General features: G+C 52.9%; 7 protein-coding genes across 7 annotated transcripts; 3 read left to right on the plus strand and 4 right to left on the minus strand.

Annotated features, from left to right (window-relative positions):
• Window positions 1-540: 540 nt before the first annotated feature.
• J4E86_009783 (uncharacterized protein) lies at window positions 541-2,176 on the plus strand (the record flags this gene model as incomplete). The annotated part of the gene is made up of 2 exons (XM_051450285.1): window positions 541-714; window positions 773-2,176. 2 exons carry the CDS (start codon window positions 541-543, stop codon window positions 2,174-2,176), a joined length of 1,578 nt encoding a protein of 525 aa, XP_051298673.1.
• A 979-nt stretch (window positions 2,177-3,155) lies between these two features.
• On the plus strand, window positions 3,156-6,334 carry BRO1 (bck1-like resistance to osmotic shock; the record flags this gene model as incomplete). Its single annotated transcript, XM_051450286.1, has 4 exons — window positions 3,156-3,436; window positions 3,515-3,944; window positions 3,993-5,135; window positions 5,183-6,334. 4 exons carry the CDS (start codon window positions 3,156-3,158, stop codon window positions 6,332-6,334), a joined length of 3,006 nt encoding a protein of 1,001 aa, XP_051298674.1.
• Window positions 6,335-6,642: 308 nt separating this feature from the next.
• J4E86_009785 (uncharacterized protein) lies at window positions 6,643-7,191 on the minus strand (the record flags this gene model as incomplete). Its single annotated transcript, XM_051450287.1, has 1 exon — window positions 6,643-7,191. The coding sequence occupies one exon, from the start codon at window positions 7,189-7,191 to the stop codon at window positions 6,643-6,645; it is 549 nt and encodes a 182-aa protein (XP_051298675.1).
• Window positions 7,192-10,682: 3,491 nt separating this feature from the next.
• Window positions 10,683-11,458, minus strand: J4E86_009786 (uncharacterized protein; the record flags this gene model as incomplete). Its single annotated transcript, XM_051450288.1, has 3 exons — window positions 10,683-11,006; window positions 11,056-11,286; window positions 11,336-11,458. The coding sequence occupies 3 exons, from the start codon at window positions 11,456-11,458 to the stop codon at window positions 10,683-10,685; spliced, it is 678 nt and encodes a 225-aa protein (XP_051298676.1).
• Window positions 11,459-15,827: 4,369 nt separating this feature from the next.
• On the minus strand, window positions 15,828-17,885 carry J4E86_009787 (uncharacterized protein; the record flags this gene model as incomplete). The annotated part of the gene is made up of 2 exons (XM_051450289.1): window positions 15,828-15,974; window positions 16,023-17,885. The coding sequence occupies 2 exons, from the start codon at window positions 17,883-17,885 to the stop codon at window positions 15,828-15,830; spliced, it is 2,010 nt and encodes a 669-aa protein (XP_051298677.1).
• Window positions 17,886-19,037: 1,152 nt separating this feature from the next.
• J4E86_009788 (uncharacterized protein) lies at window positions 19,038-20,116 on the plus strand (the record flags this gene model as incomplete). The annotated part of the gene is made up of 2 exons (XM_051450290.1): window positions 19,038-19,529; window positions 19,595-20,116. 2 exons carry the CDS (start codon window positions 19,038-19,040, stop codon window positions 20,114-20,116), a joined length of 1,014 nt encoding a protein of 337 aa, XP_051298678.1.
• A 110-nt stretch (window positions 20,117-20,226) lies between these two features.
• J4E86_009789 (uncharacterized protein) lies at window positions 20,227-20,925 on the minus strand (the record flags this gene model as incomplete). Its single annotated transcript, XM_051450291.1, has 1 exon — window positions 20,227-20,925. One exon carries the CDS (start codon window positions 20,923-20,925, stop codon window positions 20,227-20,229), a length of 699 nt encoding a protein of 232 aa, XP_051298679.1.
• Window positions 20,926-20,982: the final 57 nt, after the last annotated feature.

Raw genomic sequence — 20,982 nt, forward strand, 5'->3', positions numbered from 1 at the left:
TACACACGACATGCAAGCATTGAACAGGAGTTTGGGATACTGGGCATTAATGAACAGGGAAGGGTTACGCATCACGGCTTGGTTTGACCGCGTAGGTCGGTCTGATGTCCACAAACGACCCCGAGCATGGAACATACAGAGATAAAGGATGATCGGCAATGAGCATTTGATAATACCAGGAATCGGACTGGGTGTAGCGGATGCGCCTCGGTGCGTCGAGCCCATAGCATGTCTGCCTGCCATGTGCGTTCCGCATGGCGAACAAGGGCAAATGGCAGAGCTAGTGTCAGGATATGCAAGCATCAGCCAGAATAAATACATCCATTCGTTTATCTATGCGGGCGCTTTGCTAAACCGTAGTCGCGTCATAGTAAACTCTCGAAGCTTCGACGCGCTCTTTGCCGAGGGCAGCCAATGAAGTTGCGTCACCGGCCCGTGCCCGCAAAAAGTTGTCGATTGTCGGATTATACACCAGAGGTCGAAGCCCATAGCGAAAAGCAGTATCAAGACAGTCATTACTCACCTCCGCACCGTTTCAGGATGAGCTTCGCTGGTCCCATGCCGCTCAAGGCGGTGGCTCCCGTGCGCATCGCCGGCTCGAGGTCCTTCGCCAAATGTCAACGACGATGTATAGCGACGCAGGCCTCGCAAACACAATCGCGGAGACCGTCAATCGCACAGAGGCAACAACCGCACAATGCGCAGTCAATACGAGTACGTAGCATCTGGTTTCCCGCTGTTCCGAGTTGAGTTACTAACACAGCATGCACAGTTCTTCCACGCCTCTCCCCCGTCCTTCGCCATGGCCGACCCGTATCAAACCCTCGGAGTCGGTAAGAACGCATCCGCCGCGGACATAAAGAAGGCCTACTATGGTATGGCCAAGAAGTACCACCCCGATACGAACAAAGACGCCGGTGCGAAAGAGAAGTTTGCCGCCGCACAATCCGCATACGAAATCCTCTCAGACGCCGAAAAGAAGAAGGCCTTTGACTCCTATGGCGCCGGTGCTTTCGATGCGAATGGCGGCTTCAACCCTGGGGCTAGCGCTGGAGGCCCGGGAGGAAACCCGTTCGGAGGAGGAGGCTTCGGTGGGTTTGGCGGGTTCGGTGGCGCCCAGGGTGCGGGCGGATTCCAGGACATTAATTTCGAAGATCTGTTCGGAGCTTTCACAGGTGGACGACGAGGAAGAGGCGGAGGCGGGAGAAGGAATCCTTTTGAAGAAGAGATCATGGTTGGCGACAACATCGAAGTACAGACAAACATCTCGTTCTTGGACGCGGCCAAGGGTGTCAAGAAGGACATACACATTACCCCGATGGCAGAGTGCGGGACATGTAGTGGCAGTGGCTTGAAGCAGGGTGCCAAGAGAGCAGAGTGTAAAAGCTGTGGGGGTACTGGACAGAGAGTAACGAGCATGGGCGGGTTCCACATGAGTGCAACTTGCTCATCCTGCGGTGGATCTGGATTTGCGATACCCCGGGGCTCGTCTTGTGGCACTTGTGGCGGCGATGGAGCAGTCAAGGAGCGCAAGACCATCACCATTGACATCCCTGGTGGTGTAGAAGATGGCATGCGATTGCGCGTTAACGGCGAGGGAGACGCACCACTCACGGGCCATGCCATGTCTTCTGGCACCATCCGCGGCCAGAGAGGAGATCTTTACGTCCTCATTCGCGTAGCAGCTGACTCGAAGTTCAAGCGCAATGGTTCGGACATTCTTCATACAGCCACCATCCCCTTCACGACTGCTGTACTGGGAGGAGAGATCAGGGTACCTACCCTCGAAGGTGAAGTCAAGGTCAAGGTCCCCACTGGATCTGGAACAGGTGACCGCGTCACATTGTCTGGCATGGGCATGAAAGTACTCTCCGGCCGACGAGGCGCCAAGGGCGATTTGCGCGTTGAGTTCAAGGTCAACATGCCCAAGTATCTCAGCGTCAACCAGCGGACCATTCTCGAGATGCTGGCAGACGAGATGGGAGACAACAACGCGCAACGCGTCATCAACCCTGGAAAGATGAAGGACCAACATGGCAACAGTGTTGGGAACGATCACTCGAATGAGGGCTTTTTGAAGAGCGCATGGCATAACCTGACTGGGCAACATAAGCACCTGGACCCAGAGGAAAGGCGTAAGGCGGAAGAAGACGAGAAGAAGCGAGGATCTGGCTGAGCCTACGTTCATGATATGAGGACACGTTGTATAATAAGGCGGGCGTACGGGACGACTCATGCGACTCATGTTATCATGTTTGCAGCAAGACGATTGAGAGCATTCAAGGCGCATATGGAGACTGGTTGAGCATGATGTATAGAAGTATCAGTATTTGGCCTCTCGACTCAGGCTTGTAGAATATCACGCTGTTTATGACGCACGAAAAGAAGCCCAAGATGTTTGCGAATTGAGGCACTCGCTAGCTTCTCCTACCCAATATCGCGGGCGCGTAACCAAGGCGAGACTCTCGGCCTCCTTGCATGGTCATTGGCCGGCGCGAGCCGCACAGCTGGGGTCGGCTTGAACGTCTCGCTGAATTTCCGCGACGGTGTGACGAGCTTGAAGAGTCACATATCGATAGCGGTCTGGCTCGCGTGGCGTGCTGGAGGTGTGATAGGCGAGCGTGGATGAGGAAGTCGCGGCTCTGGTGTTGCTTATGCATGTGCCTGCGTCTTCCCCACCAACATCACTCGCACCCTCCGAGCTCACCGACGACACCAAACATCGTCTGCATTGTTACCACCCGGGCATTTAAGCTTTCGCTGTGCCGCATCACAATCGTTCCCAGGACTCGGATTGACTAGATCGTGCCCCATGCGGCTGCTCACCCGCCAACGATTGACTACGTGAACGAGCTACCCGACCAACGCATCGTCCCGCTGTGCATGTACACTCTCGCGACGTCATCCGCTGCGTGAATGCTCTGCTACTTCGCGAGCAAAGCATCGACATATCCATCCCAGAGTACTAGGCACGCGCATTTGCAGCTACTGTTCTAGCGCGCCATCCGAGGCCCACGACAGCCCACTTCCCACGTTGTCGCCTACGCCATTGTCGCCGATCACCACACCCGCGAGCCCAAGAGCCTCCCCTCGCGGCGATACCTCTACAGAAAGCGCGCCCAGCGGCGGCCTCCCCAGCGCACCCTTCGCCCACCATGACGACGCAAATACCCATGATCTCGGTGCCCATGAAGCAGACCAGCGAGATCGACTGGATAGCCCCGCTGAAGCAGTACATACGCGCCACGTATGGCGACGACCCAGAGCGCTACTCGGAGGAGTGTGGCACGCTGAATCGCTTGCGTCAGGATATGAGAGGCGCTGGCAAGGACAGTGCAGCAGGCCGGGATCTGCTCTACAGATACTACGGGCAGCTGGAACTGCTCGACCTGAGGTTTCCGGTGGATGAGAACCACATCAAAATAAGTTTCACATGGTACGTTGGCAAACGGGAAGGAGCACCGGAGAAGCAGACGGATTAGGCAAGAGTACGCCCAAGACTAACCAGCGTCAGGTTCGACGCCTTTACACACAAACCAACCTCTCAGTATTCCCTCGCATACGAAAAGGCCAGCATCATCTTCAACATCTCGGCCGTCCTATCTTGCCACGCCGCCCACCAGAACCGCCACGAAGATGTTGGGCTCAAGACCTCGTACCATTCGTTCCAGGCCTCCGCCGGCATGTTCACCTACATCAACGAGAACTTCCTGCACGCACCCTCGACCGACCTCAGTCGCGAGACTGTCAAGACTTTGATCGCCATCATGCTGGCACAGGCGCAAGAAGTCTTTCTGGAGAAGCAGATTGCGGACGGCAAGAAGGTCGGCTTGCTGGCAAAACTTGCCAGTCAGGCCGCTTTTCTGTACACACAGGCAACGGAAGGGGCGCAGGAAAACGTTACGAACGCTGTGTTCGAAAAGGTCTGGCTATTGGTTTGCCAGGTGAGAATATCACAGCATTACTTGCTATCAAAACTAACGGTCGCGCAGATCAAATCGCACCACATGGCTTCGCTAGCCCAGTACTATCAAGCTCTGGCTGACGATGACGCCAACATTCACGGCGCAGCCATCTGCAGGCTACAAGTCGCCGAAGCGCATGCCAAAGACGCCAATCGAGCAGCCCACAGCTTCCCCAACAACGCGCCAGCCAACTCGAACCTAACTTCAGAGACTGGAGGCATACTCGCAGAGATGACGAAGAAACACCTAACCAACGTTCAGGAAAAGCTGCTAGAGTTTGGCAAAGACAACGACTTCATCTATCACCAAGGCATTCCGAATGAAGCGGCCTTGACACCAGTGCCCAAGATGCCTGCGGCCAAGGCGATACCCGTCAGCGAGTTATATCAGGGTCAGGACATTCAGAGAATCATCGGGCCAGATATCTTTCAAAAGATTGTACCTCTAGCCGTCACTGAATCGGCTAGTCTGTACGACGAAGAGAAGGCCAAGCTTATACGGGCTGAGAGCGAGCGTGTCGAGGTCGCCAACGACGAGATGGCCGCTAGTCTCGACTATCTCAAGCTACCTGACAGTCTCAATGTGCTGCGAGGAGGCATGGACCAAGATATGATGGTGGATAACGACTTTCGAAAGTGGTGCGAAGAGCTCGCTGGGCATCAATCATTTGGCCCTGCGTTCGAACAACTGGAAAGGGACAAGACCGAGATAGTGAACTCTCTCGATGCCAGTATGAAGCAATTAGACATGGAAGAGAGTGTCTGCGAGAAGATGAGGTCCAAGTACGGATCCGAGTGGACACAGCAACCTAGCTCGCGGTTAACCTCGACATTACGAAACGATATCAGAAACTATCGAGGGGCAGTTCAAGAGGCGAGCACCAGCGACGCACAGCTATACAACACGTTTAGGCAATGTGAGGCCGACTTTGACGAGATGCGTTCAGCTGGTGAGACAGATGAAGCCGATGTGTTATATTCCCGGGCTATGGTCAAGGCAGGCGCAAGCAAGGGCAAAAGCCCTAGGCCAATGGAAGGCAACCTTATCGACGATGACATTGACGAGGGTCCGTCAGTCACCGATCAAATAGCAGCCGTCGAGGATATCCTACGGAAGCTGAATCTTGTAAAGAAGGAGAGGACGCAGATACTGAAGGATCTCAAAGACAAGGTACATGGCCGTCGACTTCCCCTCATAACGTATACTGACTGAAACAGGTTCACTCTGACGACATCTCTAACGTACTCATCCTCAACAAGAAAGCCATTGCGAATCAGGAGTCGCAATTGTTCAAAGCTGAGCTGGAGAAGTTCAGACCACATCAAAATCGTATACTGCAAGCCAATCATAAACAAGCTTCGTTCCTGAAAGAGCTGACCCGGACTTACTCCGATCTGCTGAAAGACAAGCGTGTGCGATCTGAGCAGAGCAAATACGAAGCCTTCTCGCGGCAGCGAAACACAGTTATGACGAAGTATCGCAGAGTGTATCAAAGTTTCAATGACCTCGTCGCTGGCTTGATGCGCGCCCAAAGCTTCTACACGGAGATGAAAGATACCGTGCTAAGTCTGCAGAAGAATGTTGAGACGTTCGTTAACAACAGGCGGAGTGAAGGCGGACAGCTACTGTCGAAAATTGAAGAGCGAAACAAGACACAGGGTGCAGACCAGGAACAACAACGGATGAAAGACCTTATGGAGAGAATGTCCTTGGAGCCTTCGGGTTCGCCGGTGTCACAAGGTGGAGGTCGCAAGAAGAGCATACCACCACCACTGTCTTCTACACCGGGCTACCCGTCAAGTTCGGGGGCTGGCCATCCTGCTTATAACCCCGCGGCTTCACCACCAGTCACACCGCGCTACCCGATGACCACAGGCCCAGGGCAACAATACATGTCGCCACAGCAGTCCTATGGTCAACCTTCGAACGGCTACAACCAGCAACCACCTCCGCGTCGAGAGAGCTACCAACAACAATACCCTACACATCAGTCCCAGAACTCTCAGGGCTCCTCGGCTTACAATCCCGCGGTTCACAACCAATACAACCCGGTCTCCCCACCGGCACATCAACAATTCTTCTCCCCGCCACCTGCGCAGCATCAGCAGCATCAGCAGCATCAGCCATGGGGTCAACCCCCTCCAAACCAGCAACAACAATGGGGTGGTACACCTCAGAACAATCTACCACAGGGTTATGTTCCACCGCCACCTCCCCCGGGACCGCCACCGAGTCACAATCAGCAAGATTACAGTCACTTTAGCCAAGGAGGGTATCCGAATGGACCTGGCGGATATGCGAACCAGCAGAGGCCAGCGCAAGGACAGAATGGCAATGACCCATGGGCAGGGTTAAGTGGCTGGAAATAAGGAACATGTAAAGCGAGAGAGAACCTTGTCTTGGCGCAGGTCATTTTCGATTGTTTGACAGTCTCGCTGCGCAGAGTTGGAGTTAGTTTACAGGTTCAGTTCATTCGGCAAGGTCTTCTGAATAGCGGACAGTGGATAACAATTGTGTATTGCCAAGGCAGGTGTAGATAGTTGGAAACATCAGACATGCGCAATCAGCTTTTGGCATAATTCCACACTGAGACGAAGTCTCGCAATCAATGCTCTGGGTATACTTAGCTCTTTTGCGTGTGCTACTATGCCTTCACTGCGTGTTGCAGCTTGACAAGCTATTCGCCCACAAAGTCATACACCATTCTCACCCTCAGTTCCTCGCCTTTGTTGTTGCTGATCTTCACGCGTCTCGTATGTCTCCTCTCTCCATCAACAACCTCGAAACCCCAAAGATGACTAGCCTCCCACTCGCCCTCTTTTTTTCCTTCTGCGTGGATCAATTTCCCGTCGCCATCTCCTTCGATCCAGTCACCCTCGCCCTCATCAACTACGCCCGTCTGCCTCCCTTCTTCAACACTGACCCATTGACTCCTTCCGGCTACCTCACCAAAGAAACCGTCCTTATTGGTACGCCACTCGTAGTCCAACGTGTACTCTTCGGTCGTACCGGGGATTTTTCCGCTTGTGATTGACTGCGCCATCTTGATGTGTTGGTTGTCGGGCTGGCTTATGTTCAGATGGATGGATGCTGCGGTGGCTGTCTTGCGGACTAGGACGTTGACGCCTTGCAGTGCGAGGACTGAGGCAAAGTCATCGGAGCAGGCTTTGTTTAGTTGCCATTTGCCGGAAAGGGACTGTAGAGATTTGTTTGGGGGCGCAGCCATGGTGTGTGATACTCAAGATGGATGATGGGTTCTGAGATGTTCCTCATCGCAGTGAGATGGTCGACTACGGAAGATGATGCGAAGCGCCATTAGGGTGTGGGATGGTGTCGTCACCACCTGCATTGCCTAAATTCAGTCTCTTCTAAAACTACTCACCTTGTTTGTTGCGTGTCGACATGGCTGCTGTGCAGGTTCGTTTCTACGAAAGACCGCTACAATTGAGAGGTATGGATCCCAGTATGTTGGTATATTGGTGGCGTGTCGAGTTGCACTTCCTTCCCCCATGCGGAGAAAACCGCCTCCGCTTCTAGTAAAGCTTCTTTCCGCGGCTCTGGTCATCCCTCACGCACGACAATATCACCACCAACACAATAAAGCGCGCGCCATCGGGTCTGAGACATTTCACCAGCGAACAAATATGACGAAGACGGCCTATTCCAGGATTACCCTGCGTTGCTCCCAACCTTGATGGGCCGGTGTCACAGCAAAAGTGCCCTTGACATCATCTCGGACAATGCGGCATCAGCAAACTCTTCGTAAATGGTCATGCCCGTTACATCGCCCCTTGTTAGAGGGCATACGTACGAGGGAGGGATAAAGGTTGCGAGGTATAGTCGCACTAAAAGTGGCTTTGAGCGGCGATCGTTACCAGGCTAAATGCTGTTGGACGCACAGCGCTGCGGCTGAACACTGACGAGCGAGTTGGCCCTACCACCTACCCACATTGACATCACACCAACAGGCATCATGCAGCGAGGCGCAGGAATACTTATACAGCTTCCAACGCGTCAATTATCGTGGGGCCATCCACCGGCAACTGCATCTTAATCCCGCATATTCAAATCTACATATACATCTTTCCAATAGTCGTTGTCTAGCCTTCGACTTCGTCAGTAAACATGTTGTTCACTTCAACCACAATCCTCGCTACGGCCTTCTGCTCGCTGGCGTCCGCGCTACCTACGTCGAACACAGTTCCTCGGGCGGGCGGCCCTGCGATTGTACCTATTCCCTCGACCTGCACCGTCACCGACCCTCTGCCCACTGGGTCAAATGCATCTTACATACCGTCGCCGGCTGCCCACGACGACATCCTCTACAGCTCCTACTACCCTTCCTACTCGTCGAATACAACCGCCATGGCACAGCAGTGCCTTCAACAATGTTACGGCTACGGATACCACACAGAGTGCAAGACATCATACTGGGCAGAGAACGTGGTAGTACCGGCAGGGTACTATGGCACAGCTGGCGGACAACTAGAGACGGCCTGTTTGATGTTCAGCAGAGCCTTGACCAGCGACGACTTCGTCGCTGCGCCAGAAGGCCAAGGTACCGGCGCGACGGCCGGTAACATTGCTTGCTGAAAGCATCACCTATGACGACGGAAGTTTGTTTCCACCAAGGCCTGTCGATTAATGAGAAACGATCTGAAACATGACATTTGGGGATTGGCGTTACGTCACGGGATAAACATGAGGACATCGATGCGGAGACGGTTTCACATTTCTACTAGGGAGGGCAACTAATTAATGATCTTAGACTACTACGTAATAATCCTCACACTGTTCGCTCACATCAAGATACCCCCCCAAGGCTGTGATGTCACTCCGTGGTTCCTAACGTTCACCGACTACTAGAGATTAAGTACTACAGAGGAAAGATTCAGTATGGTTCGTTGACAACTTGACCTATGTGGTTAGTCTCTGGATACGATTACCCACTGGTCGCTTCCTCTTTCGGCGAAACCATGAAGTAGCTCATCGATGTGGTCGCTTTGGGAAAGAACGCTTCCGAGCTAACATCTGTTGACAGCATCCGCGTATGCGCCAAAGCTGGTACGCCAATACTAGCAGACCCCCAACACCGGAAGCTGTTCTGGACATCAAGTTTGCCGATGTCGTCATTCCCATCCTCAAATTAGCGAGGTGGTATCGTGCGGCAGAACAGCTATTTTTGGGGTGATAACGGTGCAGCGCGATTTCCCGTCGTGCAGGAAATCGAGTGCCGCAATATTCAAGCTTCGCGGGATTGTTCAGTACAAGCTAAGGACTCAATAGATACGAGCTGCTAGTCCACGGTTGCCTCGTCTATTCTTACCTTTTCGCTATTACCGTGTTGCCTGGACATGGCAACATGCAAGGCGCAATTGTGGGTGGGGCAAGAGCGATGTGGGAGGGCGAGCGGCGGCGACTTTGGGTTTGGCGTGATGCGCCTTCATCTGTCGCGTGTGAGGGCTTGCATTTACGAGGTCACGCTCGCGTCGCGCTTTGGGTGCATCGCTTGACATTTGCTCTGTGTCATACGCTGGAAGCGCATATCGTTGAAGTCGCGAGCTGGACTTGGCATGGTAAAGTACAGCGACGTCCCAGGATTATGGTAGTGGGTGGTCAAGGTTAATGGGGCGATATCCTTGCCGGCAACATTTGCTTGGTGAGTGACAATCGAGAAACGCCCTTGGGTTCTACATGATGATTGACTAAATGGTGCAAAGACTTACTGCAACATCTTATCCCTCTAGAAACCAAACTGTAAGAAGTTGGTGGTTTTGGGGGCGACTGCGATACACGTGCGTAGGCGTTCACCGAGATCGAACACCCGGGTACCCTTTCCGCCACGCCTGATCTAGCCCCATAACACTATAAACGAGAGACCTCTTCTTAAACCTCAAACTTCAAGATGCACATCTGATGGCCATATCAGGAAGTTCTTAACCCGCAAATAGGACAAAACTCTCAGTGCCGTCAAATACGTAGCATGTCCAAATCTAGCATACGGCCACTTCACTGCGGCCACGAAGTGAGACGACTGGGTACCGTCGGGCCCTAGCTTTCCATCCTTCGGGCTATCTGCCACAGCTGACTTTCCCACGATCAACCCCCGGGTGCCACAGTGAGATTTTGGGGCTGGTAAGAGATGAGCATACTCCGATCGGAGTTTCTGCGACGTTCATTGGCGGCATTGCGGAGATGTATAGGTAATTTGGCTGATGCTGACGGGCCGGCTTCCTATATCGGCATTTCAGTGCTTCAATTCGGAATTATGGGGAGCGATTTGGGGCTGTTGTCAATCACAGGAAGCAAGTATCCGGACGATCGTATTCACGTACGCTCGCCTATGGCCAGGAATGGGAATCACGCAGGTCTTGAAGGGGCTCAAAGCGCGTAGGCGAAGTCCGTCTTACAGTATGGTGGGTACAATTCCGTATTAGGTACTATCTACGATAGATTGGCCGTAGCTTCGTGGGTCTTGACCATGTAGCGAAGGCTAGTATCAACCAGTGGTGATCTTCACACCCCTCGTTGGAAAGTAGTTCAGAAATTCTTGGTGGATAGGGTTTTGCAGACGAAAAAGTAAATGTAGCTGAAAGACACCTGTAGGCTAGTGCCCAATGAACGCTGGCTTGAACGCAAAAGCAAAATGGGTATAGACAAGAAGCGAAGTTGAAAAGAAGAGAACGCAGTGCCCGAGCATCTTTAGCCAACGAAATGCTAGGATATCTCTGTCTTCACGGGTACCGTACCCTTGAATTCCCCATGTAGTATATCCAGCAGCTTGCGGAGGGTATCCGAATTGCTCCCTCGCCTGCGCGTGACCGTACCCTCATCATCCTCACCCTCCGCGTCGTCGTCCTGTGTAAGAAGCTCGATGGTCTTTCGAAGCTTTTCGTAAGCCGCGTTAAGCTCCGTATGCGATACTTCGAGCTTAGTGTATCTCTCGTTCAAGACCGCAAGCTGCGCTTCAAGATCTCGGGCGTGCTTCTCTTTCCGCTCTCGAAACGCACGTTGAGCGGCACGATTTTGAGCCCTTCGTCGCTGTACACATGTTAGCATTAGGTTTATTTGTGCGATATAGGATACGTACCCCTGAGGTAGTGTGTGTTCGTTCGGCTGGCGCGGGCGTAGGCATAGTCCCGAACGTAGATTCAGCGTGCTGCAGTGGTCGAGGACTGCAGTATGGACTGTCGTGATCGGATCCGAAATCGGAGGGTGTCATTGGCATGGGATATGATCCAAACTGCATAGGTTCATCGACGATGTGAGGGTAGTAAGCTTGGTGAATAGGTGCAGGAAATTGGTCGTATGTAGATGAGACCTTGAGCAAGTCAGTTTTGTAAACTAGGGGAGTTCAACATAAGACTCACAGGCGATCCGCTTAGACTCGGAACTTTGGAGAGATCGGGAGGCATTTCGAATACGGCTGGCTGATGTGTTGGGGCAATGTAGTTTCCCTGTGCCATCCAGTAATCGAATGAGTGAGAATCCATTGTGTGTGATTTGCGATTGCAGATAAGTGATGACGAGAAAGTTGGTAAGTCTTTGCGCAAGGCAGAATGGTGTATAGGAATGAGCGATTGTTCTTCTTGTGATTAAGACTTGTGTTGGAAGCCGCTGCTGAGATAATGTGCAAGTGTCGTGTCAGTTCAAGTTGAGATACGTGTGTGGTGGAGATGGCTTACACAACGGTGGGCAAGCTGAGATCTTATACACTGTGCGGACGTCGCGCATGTCTCCTTCGGAACCGCGTCGAGTCACATGAGATGGCGGCCAGTGGCTTGAGCAGGGATATCTGACCATGCAATTATGCCCGCGAACAACCCCAACGGCCATGGTGGACCCTGAAGATGTGGCTTTCAGCGGAATACGTGCAGAAGATAGCTTGAATCGCATGCTCATACAGCTGCTACCGGCACACGCGTCCGAAGCACGGCCCACCAGTGCAGCAAGCACACCAGTTGTTGTTATTCTCGTCTTCGAGTGGTTCCCAGAGTTACACCAGCCATGGCCGCGAGACAGGGGTCTGCATGGAGGCGTGCGCTTTACTCTTTCAAGTCTTTGATAAAAAGATTAGTACGCATGCTGAACTAGCTGCAACAATTTGCAGCCAACCAAAGACACGGTATCAAAGTAGTTCGCTGTCGCATTTGGTGACAGTCAGAGAGGTGCCTGGTCTTGTCTTCGAAGAAAACCACCCCACTTGAGGATTATCGTCCCGCACAAGATGCATGGTAGGGCTTGATCTCCAGAAGCTCGGCAGTCCTTGGCTGTGATGAGATATCTTGAACGATCAATCGAACAACATCCGTAGTGAGGGGCTCACATACCTCAACGTAGACGCTCTGTATTGCGCTGAGTCTAAGGAGCTTGTCTACGTGACGACGTCAGAGCGATGCACTGACCCAAAACTACGTTCAGCTGGGCTGTTGAGCCTTCGCTTCCATTGCGAGCCTTGGGCCGAAGTTCGGTCGTAGTGAAGTGTCGTTCGCGCTAACTGGGAACGATGTAAAGTGCATGCAATTCTGTCACCGCTCTTCCTCGCTCGCTGCGAGAGTACCGACACAGGGGCTATATTGGCTACCACCGCTATAACCCGCTACCATGTGTATTGCGCCCTTCTGGCGAGAACAACCATGTCGGGCCTTAGCGCATTCGGATGCGCTACGACATTCAGGTGCGACTATGGAAAAGAAATGGCTATTGTGTGCTTCGCTAGCTTGATACACAAGAGCAGAGCGTGAAATGGGCTCCTTCACATGTCTTGTCGTGCATTCGAAGGAAAGCAGGTATTCGCAGGGTCGGCAGGCGATCGGTGAGCGTCGGGTACAGCTGCCTGGGGGTGGCCGAAAAAGAACCCTATGGTGGCAGCACGTGGAACGCTAACTGAGCTGAAAGTCTACCTACGTAAGCGCGCTTGCCATGACTTATCAGTAGCCTTGTCCATGAACATTCCCAAGCGACCACCATCTTACATCAGGGAAATGCTCGGCGACGTAAGGTGATATATACTCACCGTATGCATCCGAGCAGGCTACAGGATGCAGAATACCTATGTCTGCTGCTCGAAACGTTATCGATGCCTTGCGCCAGGCTGTGGAGAGTCTCACCTGGCTGGTATGGTGTGATTCTTACATTGCACGACCCACGTGGAAAGAGACAGCCCTACGGCGTTCTGCTGTGACTACGCTGGACTACTTACCGAAACCAGTAATTCTGCACTTCCAGCGTGGCGGCGCACTAGTGACGTTCGCAAGAGGGACGCACCGGCTCGGGCTGCCGGTCTGGAGCTGCTTTCGCGAAACGAGCCTGTAGGCTGAAGAACCACCGCCCGCCGTCTTACGCATCCACCGGGTCCGCATGGGGCTATTTGGTCTAACCTCGTACTAGGATTGCCAGCCGATAGATCCTCAAGCGAGTCCTGTATCTTATCTGATGGTCCTTCTCCCGCCACATTCGCTGCCGTCAAGCATACTCGTTAAAGCCTGCGCCGATTTGGTCTCGGCGCTGCAAGTCATTAGTGTGCCATCCCTAACCGGCAACACAACCTCTCTGCCCCGCTGCTGACACACCTCGTTCTCCGCAACATGAATCTCCAGCTTACACCCTAAACCCATGAAACTTCGAGGCTATCTCACCGGCTAAACGGTCAGTAGCGGGAGATGAGATCAACCTGCGAGTTGGCGGACATAGGCGAGTTACAGGCCGCTTCACTGCATCCGCATCGGGGTACAGCGCACCAAGAAACATACACAACGCTAGACCGAAGTGTCGAATGTTAATGCAAATACTCTGCATTATCTACACAGGATAGATGAGGCTGTCCAGTAGCAACGTTGGTTTGCCATGTTTCGCTCATTCCAAATACCATAGGACGTGTGACATACAGTTAGACGACCTCTGTACCACATCCCCGTCCCAATGCTATGGATTTGGATCAACTATCTCAGTCCAACTCACCTTCTCACTTTCGAGCCATCTATCACGATCCCAAAGCGTAGTAGCGCAGAACGCACGTCAGGGTCCAGCGCTTGTAGATCCTGGCGGACACTATCAGCCCTACGATAATTATCGCTGCTTTTAGGTCCGCTGCCTTACCAGACCCTACCGTTCAGATCTATCGTACGATTTATAGCCATTATCATGCAATGCTCAACAAGTGACGGGGAAGACAGATGATCGCCGCCTGCAGCACGTCTGCCCATCTATCATCTAGAAAGAGCTTTTGATAATGTACCAGTAGCATCATGTACGTTGATACCTGCAACAGTCTGGAAACATGCATACGCTCCATCTCCTCGTTTAACAAGGGCCGGTTATCAGAGATGCTCTTTACTCAACACAAGCACAAATTAAATGGTTAGCTTTATGCGACATTACGCATACTAACGACTCCTCTTACTATCCATCTTGATACCTACAGTCTTGAGTCAGAGCGGGTCCGAACTACCACCGATGACACCACTGCCACAATGCTGACTGCATACCCGTATCGCGTAAGCCGTCCAGCACCAATCATATTACAGCCTGCACGCTTCGGACCCGATCCAAGACCGTTCCCTTTCCAGAGCTCAACGGACATGGTCTCACATGTGTCAGTGCGTCTTCTACGGGTCTTCTAGAAGGTGACTGTACCTCAGCTTCGACGTTGCGCAAGTCTTGGGGGAAGTCTGTGCACCGGGGCTTCATTGCGATTTGATGGAGGGCTGCATATACGAAGTGTTGGTACGAGAAGCTTGGTGATGCTTCGTTGGCAGTGCTTCCGGTTAACGAAGTCGCCGTGATCGCTCGATGACTACAAAGCTTGTACACCTACCTAATACCTCCTCTGTTCCTGGATCGGAGGTGATGTCACTGAGTGCAGACCTTCACGCTACGTCACTGCTATGAGGCAGCGCTAGATACACTGGCTTATGTGATATACACCTTCCCACTCCTCATTCATCTTTGTACTCCTCGATAACTAGCAAGAGTCTGACTAAACAGCTTGTGACTTCGTGCCCACGCTTGACATTCATCTTAGCATGCAACGACGAGCATGTTGCTGTTTCAGAAGATTCAAGTATAGTTCAGGTGTGGAAAGCAAGGTCTTGGAAAACAAGGGTATATTTTCATATCTAGATGCTATATCTAAACGCTTTACTCTTGGAACAGCTCTTCCGTTGTATGTACTGTTCCTCCTAAAACACATAAGAAGGGATAGGACACGTCACGACACGTTGCACGAAATAGCTTCGGTTAGCAAAAGATGGCTATGGATGGGGTATCAACATCAGGGCGTTTACGCAGTGCATGGTGCCATCAACCTGTGCGAGCCTCGCGATCATAAGCGAAGCATCACAAACAGGACGAGTGGGCGCGGAGGTATAGGTGAGATATCGTGTGCCGTGAAAGGGAGTAGGTGCATGGAGCAGAAGTTGACCGATGGGAGGCTTGGGCGCAAGGTCTAAATCCGGCGATGGGTTGCAGTGGATCCAGGCGGATGATGGTGTTCTTTGGGATGTTTTGCTAGGGCCAATGCTGCGTAGGTTGGTCGCTGTGGAAGTCCAAATCCGGCGAGGGCTGCGTGGTCCGGATGTCGCATGGAAACCAATGTGGAGTGGTCGCAACGGCTTGCTGCTTGGAACTGGTTGTCGCAAGGCGAGTCGACAACTGCTTCGGATAGAGTCGCTCGTGTTGCAATGGGGCTTACCTTCACATTTCACCTCGACACCACTCATCTCCATGTGGGTCATTGAAGTTGAACATCTTGGTGTTCGAGTACTATAGATCATTAGCAGGTAGATGTCCCAAACTCCTCCCATTTTGGGTCGCTATAACGCCATATCGCTATGCATGACAGAAAATATTAGAATGTATACTTTAGAGTGTCCAAAGACCGCTGCGTCGTTTGCCCATGGGGTAGACCAGAAGGGCAGCCATGAACAACCCGACAGTGATGCCGATAGCAATCTGGATCATGGACGCAGCGACATTGAAGACGATGGCATTGAGGCTGTCGGTGGTGGTCTGCGCTACGTCAGTAATGTTTTCGTAGCGAGATGAAGGATTGCTGACGTCGGTCGATGTCTCTGCGCCCTTGATCAGAGCTGATGCTGTTCGTAGGGCAGAGTTGATACTGCCACTCGACGCAAGAGAGCCCGGAACTTGGACGTATACTGCGGGTAGGAGGACGGCGGCTGCAACTCCATGACGTAATCGGCTATACAAGTTTGCCAACACGCCGATAGTGAAGGCGCCAAATGTGTAGGCGATGGGGGCAGACGACGAAAACTTCAAGCCAGCGTAGAAGTTGACAATGTAGCCAGCAAACGCGATGGTTATCATAGCAGGCATCTGCTTGTACTTGGCCTGTACCGTGAAGGTCGTGAAGAAGACGTAGAGTGGGACCATGAGGAAGTTCCAGTATGGGTTCATTGGATCCTGGCACTGGGTCGAATTGGTGGCGTTGGAGTCTATCGCACCATATATAGCTGTGCCGACAGTGATGCCGTATCCGAGAAAGAGCGAGTAGATAATAGCGAAGACAAGGCGGATAGATCCCGGTACGATAGCACGAGACTGGAGCTCCAGGGCCGAGCTGAGCACCAACCATCCGGGAAGGATTAGAGCGATGGCGCTCTGCGCAATGGCCGAGAAACAGAAGAGGTTCCCGTTGTTGATGCTACCAAACGCCCGCGCAAGGAAGCTCATGAGGATAGTCGCAGTGATTTCGAAGACAGTGCTGTATGTCTTGGACAGCGGGGCGATGACAAGCTGGAGCAGCCCGAGGACAATGCCGAGTACGAAGATGACGGGCATGTCGATGGGGCGGGCCTTGAAGAAGCAAGAGACTGCTGCACTGGCAAGACCGTACATGAGGACAGTCAGCCAACGTGGATGGCGATCCTTTGCGTTGATGACCTCGTCCAGGCGGGCAAGAGCCTCGTCCAAGCTGATGACGTCGTGCAAAACCTCCTTGTAGATGTCGTGAGTGTCCTTCAGCTTGCCGAGGTTGACGCCTTGATCGGTGCGAACGATCTTGACTTCAGCGGTATGGGTCATGCTGTCATCGAAGGAGATGATCATGCACCCAGGGATGTAGAGGAATTGGGAGTTGATCTCAAGGACCTTGGCCGTTGTCGCAAGGTACTCTTCGAGGCGATGTGTGGGTGCGCCAAAGAGCATGAGAGCGCGACACATGCGGATGATGTACTGCTGTCGCTTGAGGATGTTTGCAACGTGTATCTTGATTCTGGCATCCTGGTCTTCCTTTGGCTTCAACACCTTGGCAATGATTCCTCCACTGCTACTGCGCTTGTGATAGCGCGGGCGCAGTGGGGCGTCTTTCTTGTCATCCTTGGGATTTGCCAGCTTGGCTGAAGCGCCAATGAGAGTCGCCAGCGTCTCTGTTGACTGCATTGGCTTGTTTGCGTTGTACCATTTCTTCTTCGATGGGGTGCTGGGTCCTGAAGAAGAGCCAGGTCGCGACCTCTGTGTGGGTGATGTCTCGCTGGCTTCGGAGGATGTATCGGTGTAACCGCGCACCGGTTGCTTGTAGGCTTGCAGGAGCTGGTAGAAGATGCCGCCGTTGGTGTTGCCGGTGACAGTGTAGGCGCCCTCGGGATCCACTTCGCTCACCGGCGGCGCGTTGTGGCTTTGTTGGCCGGTGTGGTATGCATTCCAGAGCTCTTCGGCGTCGGTGGTGTGCTCGTTGGTGGTAATTTCATTCGACCCGGATTCGCTGATGCGGGTGTAGCTCTGGACGTGTTCTAGGGGCGCAGGGACTTCGACGTTGGCAGAGCTGTTGAACCTGACCCGCGTCTTGCCGGTTGCTTGCTCGGGCTGCATCGAGGGCGAGGGGTACGTGGGCGGCATCTGCTGCATCTCGTGCGAGTCGACGTGCGTGTGCTCCGACGAGTTGGTGGTCGAGGGCTCCATTGCGGCGGGTGCTGCGTAGGAGAGGGGAGCGCTGTGCGGTTGCTGTGCTTACGGAAAAAGAGGAAGAAGAGATGAGGGCGACCGCCACATTGGAGGCGCCATGAGACTTTGAGTACTCCGGCTACGAAGGTCCGGCACTTTGCTGTGCGTAATGGTCCTCGGACCGCAACCCAAAATACATTTGCGTTCGGTCGCGACCTGGCTGTGGATCCGAAACATAGGGCCGCCGGGTAGAAGCGATCAAAGGGGTCGCCGAAACGGGAAGCAAAGCTGCAAACTGGAGCCCAAACGCGTCGTGACTGTGTGAGCCATGATGCAACGCCAACGTGCGAGAGCTGCGAATGTGTCAAGGAATCACTGCCATTGGTCCGTTGCACGACTAGACCACGCCCGCTCTATCCGTGCCATCTTTGAAATATGGATCTTTGCATCAGCTGCTAAAGGATGGCGCGCATCCCCGACTCAACATGTCAATCCCCATGGGGCGTGCGCATAAGCGTGCACTCAATTCCTCTGTTCTTTGGTGCTGCGTCGAGTCATGGTGGCTGAAAATTTATCGTCGTTTGACGAATGCGAGGTTGTGCGAATGCGACATTGGCTTCAGCCTATGTCTGAGCTAGCAGCACCATTTGGTATATACGTTCATGTGCTGGCATACTCCTCGTTTGCAACCTTCACAAGCAAGTACCCGCTGTCTCTCATCAAGTTCCCACCATGACGCGTGTCGGGTTCATCAGCCGCGGCCATCCATGACACTTCCTTTGTACCTTCCAGAGATACATTAATATCGTCACTCGCTCTCCCGTTGAGCCGACGTAAGAAGCTTGCTTGTAGCATACAGTCACCGCGCCTTTGCAATGTGGCCCCGGCGTCGCAAGGCATCATTGGAAGCAGACTCAAGCCAGCTTACGCCAAGGCCTAGGTGACATATTGACTGAAGGTACGAATCAACTCACAATGCAATGTGAGAAGAGGTGAGCTGGTTGCGGCCATGTCGCTGTCACAGTAGTCAGACTCCGGCATGCACGCCCTACGAGCAACATGTCAGTGTAGATTAATCCTTCCCAGCCTACAGTGAAGACCAGCCATTGCATTTATCTGAACACTCCAATCACGCTTTTTCGATCCCAGTCGCATCAATAAACCACGACAATGGACCAGTCGCGAAAGACGTGCGTAACGTACGTGGCTGCCGACTGCGGCTCCATCATACCAGGGAAGTCCAGGGCGGCTGCGGCTTTCAAAACGGTCGACATATACCGCAGACTGGTCGAAGCGGGCGTAAACGTTATTGACATCGACGCAAGTCAATTCCCCGACAGCGATGGCCCGGCCCCGGGACCGGACGTGCTCGATGGAGAGGTGACCTACAAGCCCAGCCCCTTCGTACCAGGCGATATCCGCAACAGGACGGGTAATCTGGAGCTCCTTCGCAGAGTGCGCAGGAAGATGTCCGTAAACTTCCAAGCGGAGCCCAGAGCATTCCAGCTAGTTCTTGGGGGCGAGTGCTGCATGCTGCCAGCCATCCTTTCCTCTGTCAAGCAAGAGTACCACAATTATACTATGGGTCTTGTCTATATCGACGCGGACACTGATCTGCACTCACCTTTGGACGATGATTGGATGGGCTATTTTGCAAGCATGGTGAGCAAACTTCAGACGCAAGATGAACGTGAGCCAAACACTGATTTCGTACACTTCATCTGCAGACGATGACGCAGCTCATGGCGCGGCCCGGGGCAATTAGTGACGAGTCAGAAGGCACACGAGACCCTGTACTCGCTCGTGAGAAGCTCTGCGACAGTAACAACACAGTTTTCTTTGGCACAAACCTTCCCCACCCGGGGAACAAGCCGAAGCACCTAGCATATCTGAACGACGAGCACTTCAAAGTTATCTCGTCAAGAGCGGTGGCAAACCATCCGGAAGGACGTGCAAACGAAGCATTGGAGCACCTTGAGCAGAACAAGGTTGAGGCTATCTGGGTGCATCTTGATGTTGACTCCATTGATCCAGGCGAGTTCCCATTGGCAAACGTCCCAAACTTTACAGGTGTGGCATTTCAGACGATGATGCAAGCCCTGACAGTACTCATGGCTAGCACCAATGTCGTTGGACTGTCCATCGCAGAGGTCAATCCAGATCATGATCCTGACCTTGCCATGACGACGATGCTAACCAAAGAGATCGTGAGTATGTTTGCGAGAAGGGAACTGGGTCACTCATTTTGAACGGTCTGGAAATGCGGCCTGAGCACACGAGACCTGGACGTAGGCTGGAAACAAGCGGGTAGGACCATTCATCTTCATAGCAATCCGGCGATTATCTTTCCTGGCATCGTCTATCGTTTGGGCTCGTACACACAAGCAACCTCCTCGTACATCTCCCCATTTACTACCAACCTGATTCTACCTCTCTCTGCAAAACCTGCTTTCTGATAAAACGTCTGCGCAGCTTCGAGAGTACTGTCCAAGTACACAGGCACCCCTTCCTTCTCGCACAAGTCCATGCCCCAACGTAGTAGCAATGTACCAATACCCATTCGAGAATAATCAGGTGATACGGCGAGCCACATAAGATCTAGACCTCCAGTTAGTCCGCATCTCAGGTCATGCAGAAGCACGTAACACCACCTACCATAATGCGGCGTATGCCCAATAACTTCATCCGCAGTCTTTTCAGCGGCCGCTAACCAAGGCTTCAACACATCCCAATCCGTGCCCTCCGGCAACTTCCAAGCTGGTAGTTTCCAGCCCTGCTCTTCGGCCTTGATCGGATGGTAATACACTGCATAGCCTACAGTCTTACCTTGCTCTTCCCTCACTTCAGCCTCGTCCGTGTGTTTGGCGACTAGGACTGTAATTTTGGGCTCTTTCATGTCAGCTAAGATTTCTTCTTCGACGCAGCCCTGGAGTGCTACCCATATAACAGGGGTGGGGTAGATGGCTCGCATGAGGACGTTGGAGCTAAACGCTTGGACATGTAGGGCGGCGATGTCGACTGCATCTTTGGGCTGGGCTGGGGATATGGACACGGGCATTGTGGTTGATGTTTGGGCTCAAGGAATGATGCTTCTGGGTCAGGGTTTAGGGGGGCG

The sequence above is a fragment of the Alternaria arbusti genome (assembly GCF_024043155.1).
Source record: "Alternaria arbusti strain BMP 1465 chromosome Unknown scaffold_18, whole genome shotgun sequence".
NCBI classification, from domain to species: domain Eukaryota; kingdom Fungi; phylum Ascomycota; class Dothideomycetes; order Pleosporales; family Pleosporaceae; genus Alternaria; species Alternaria arbusti.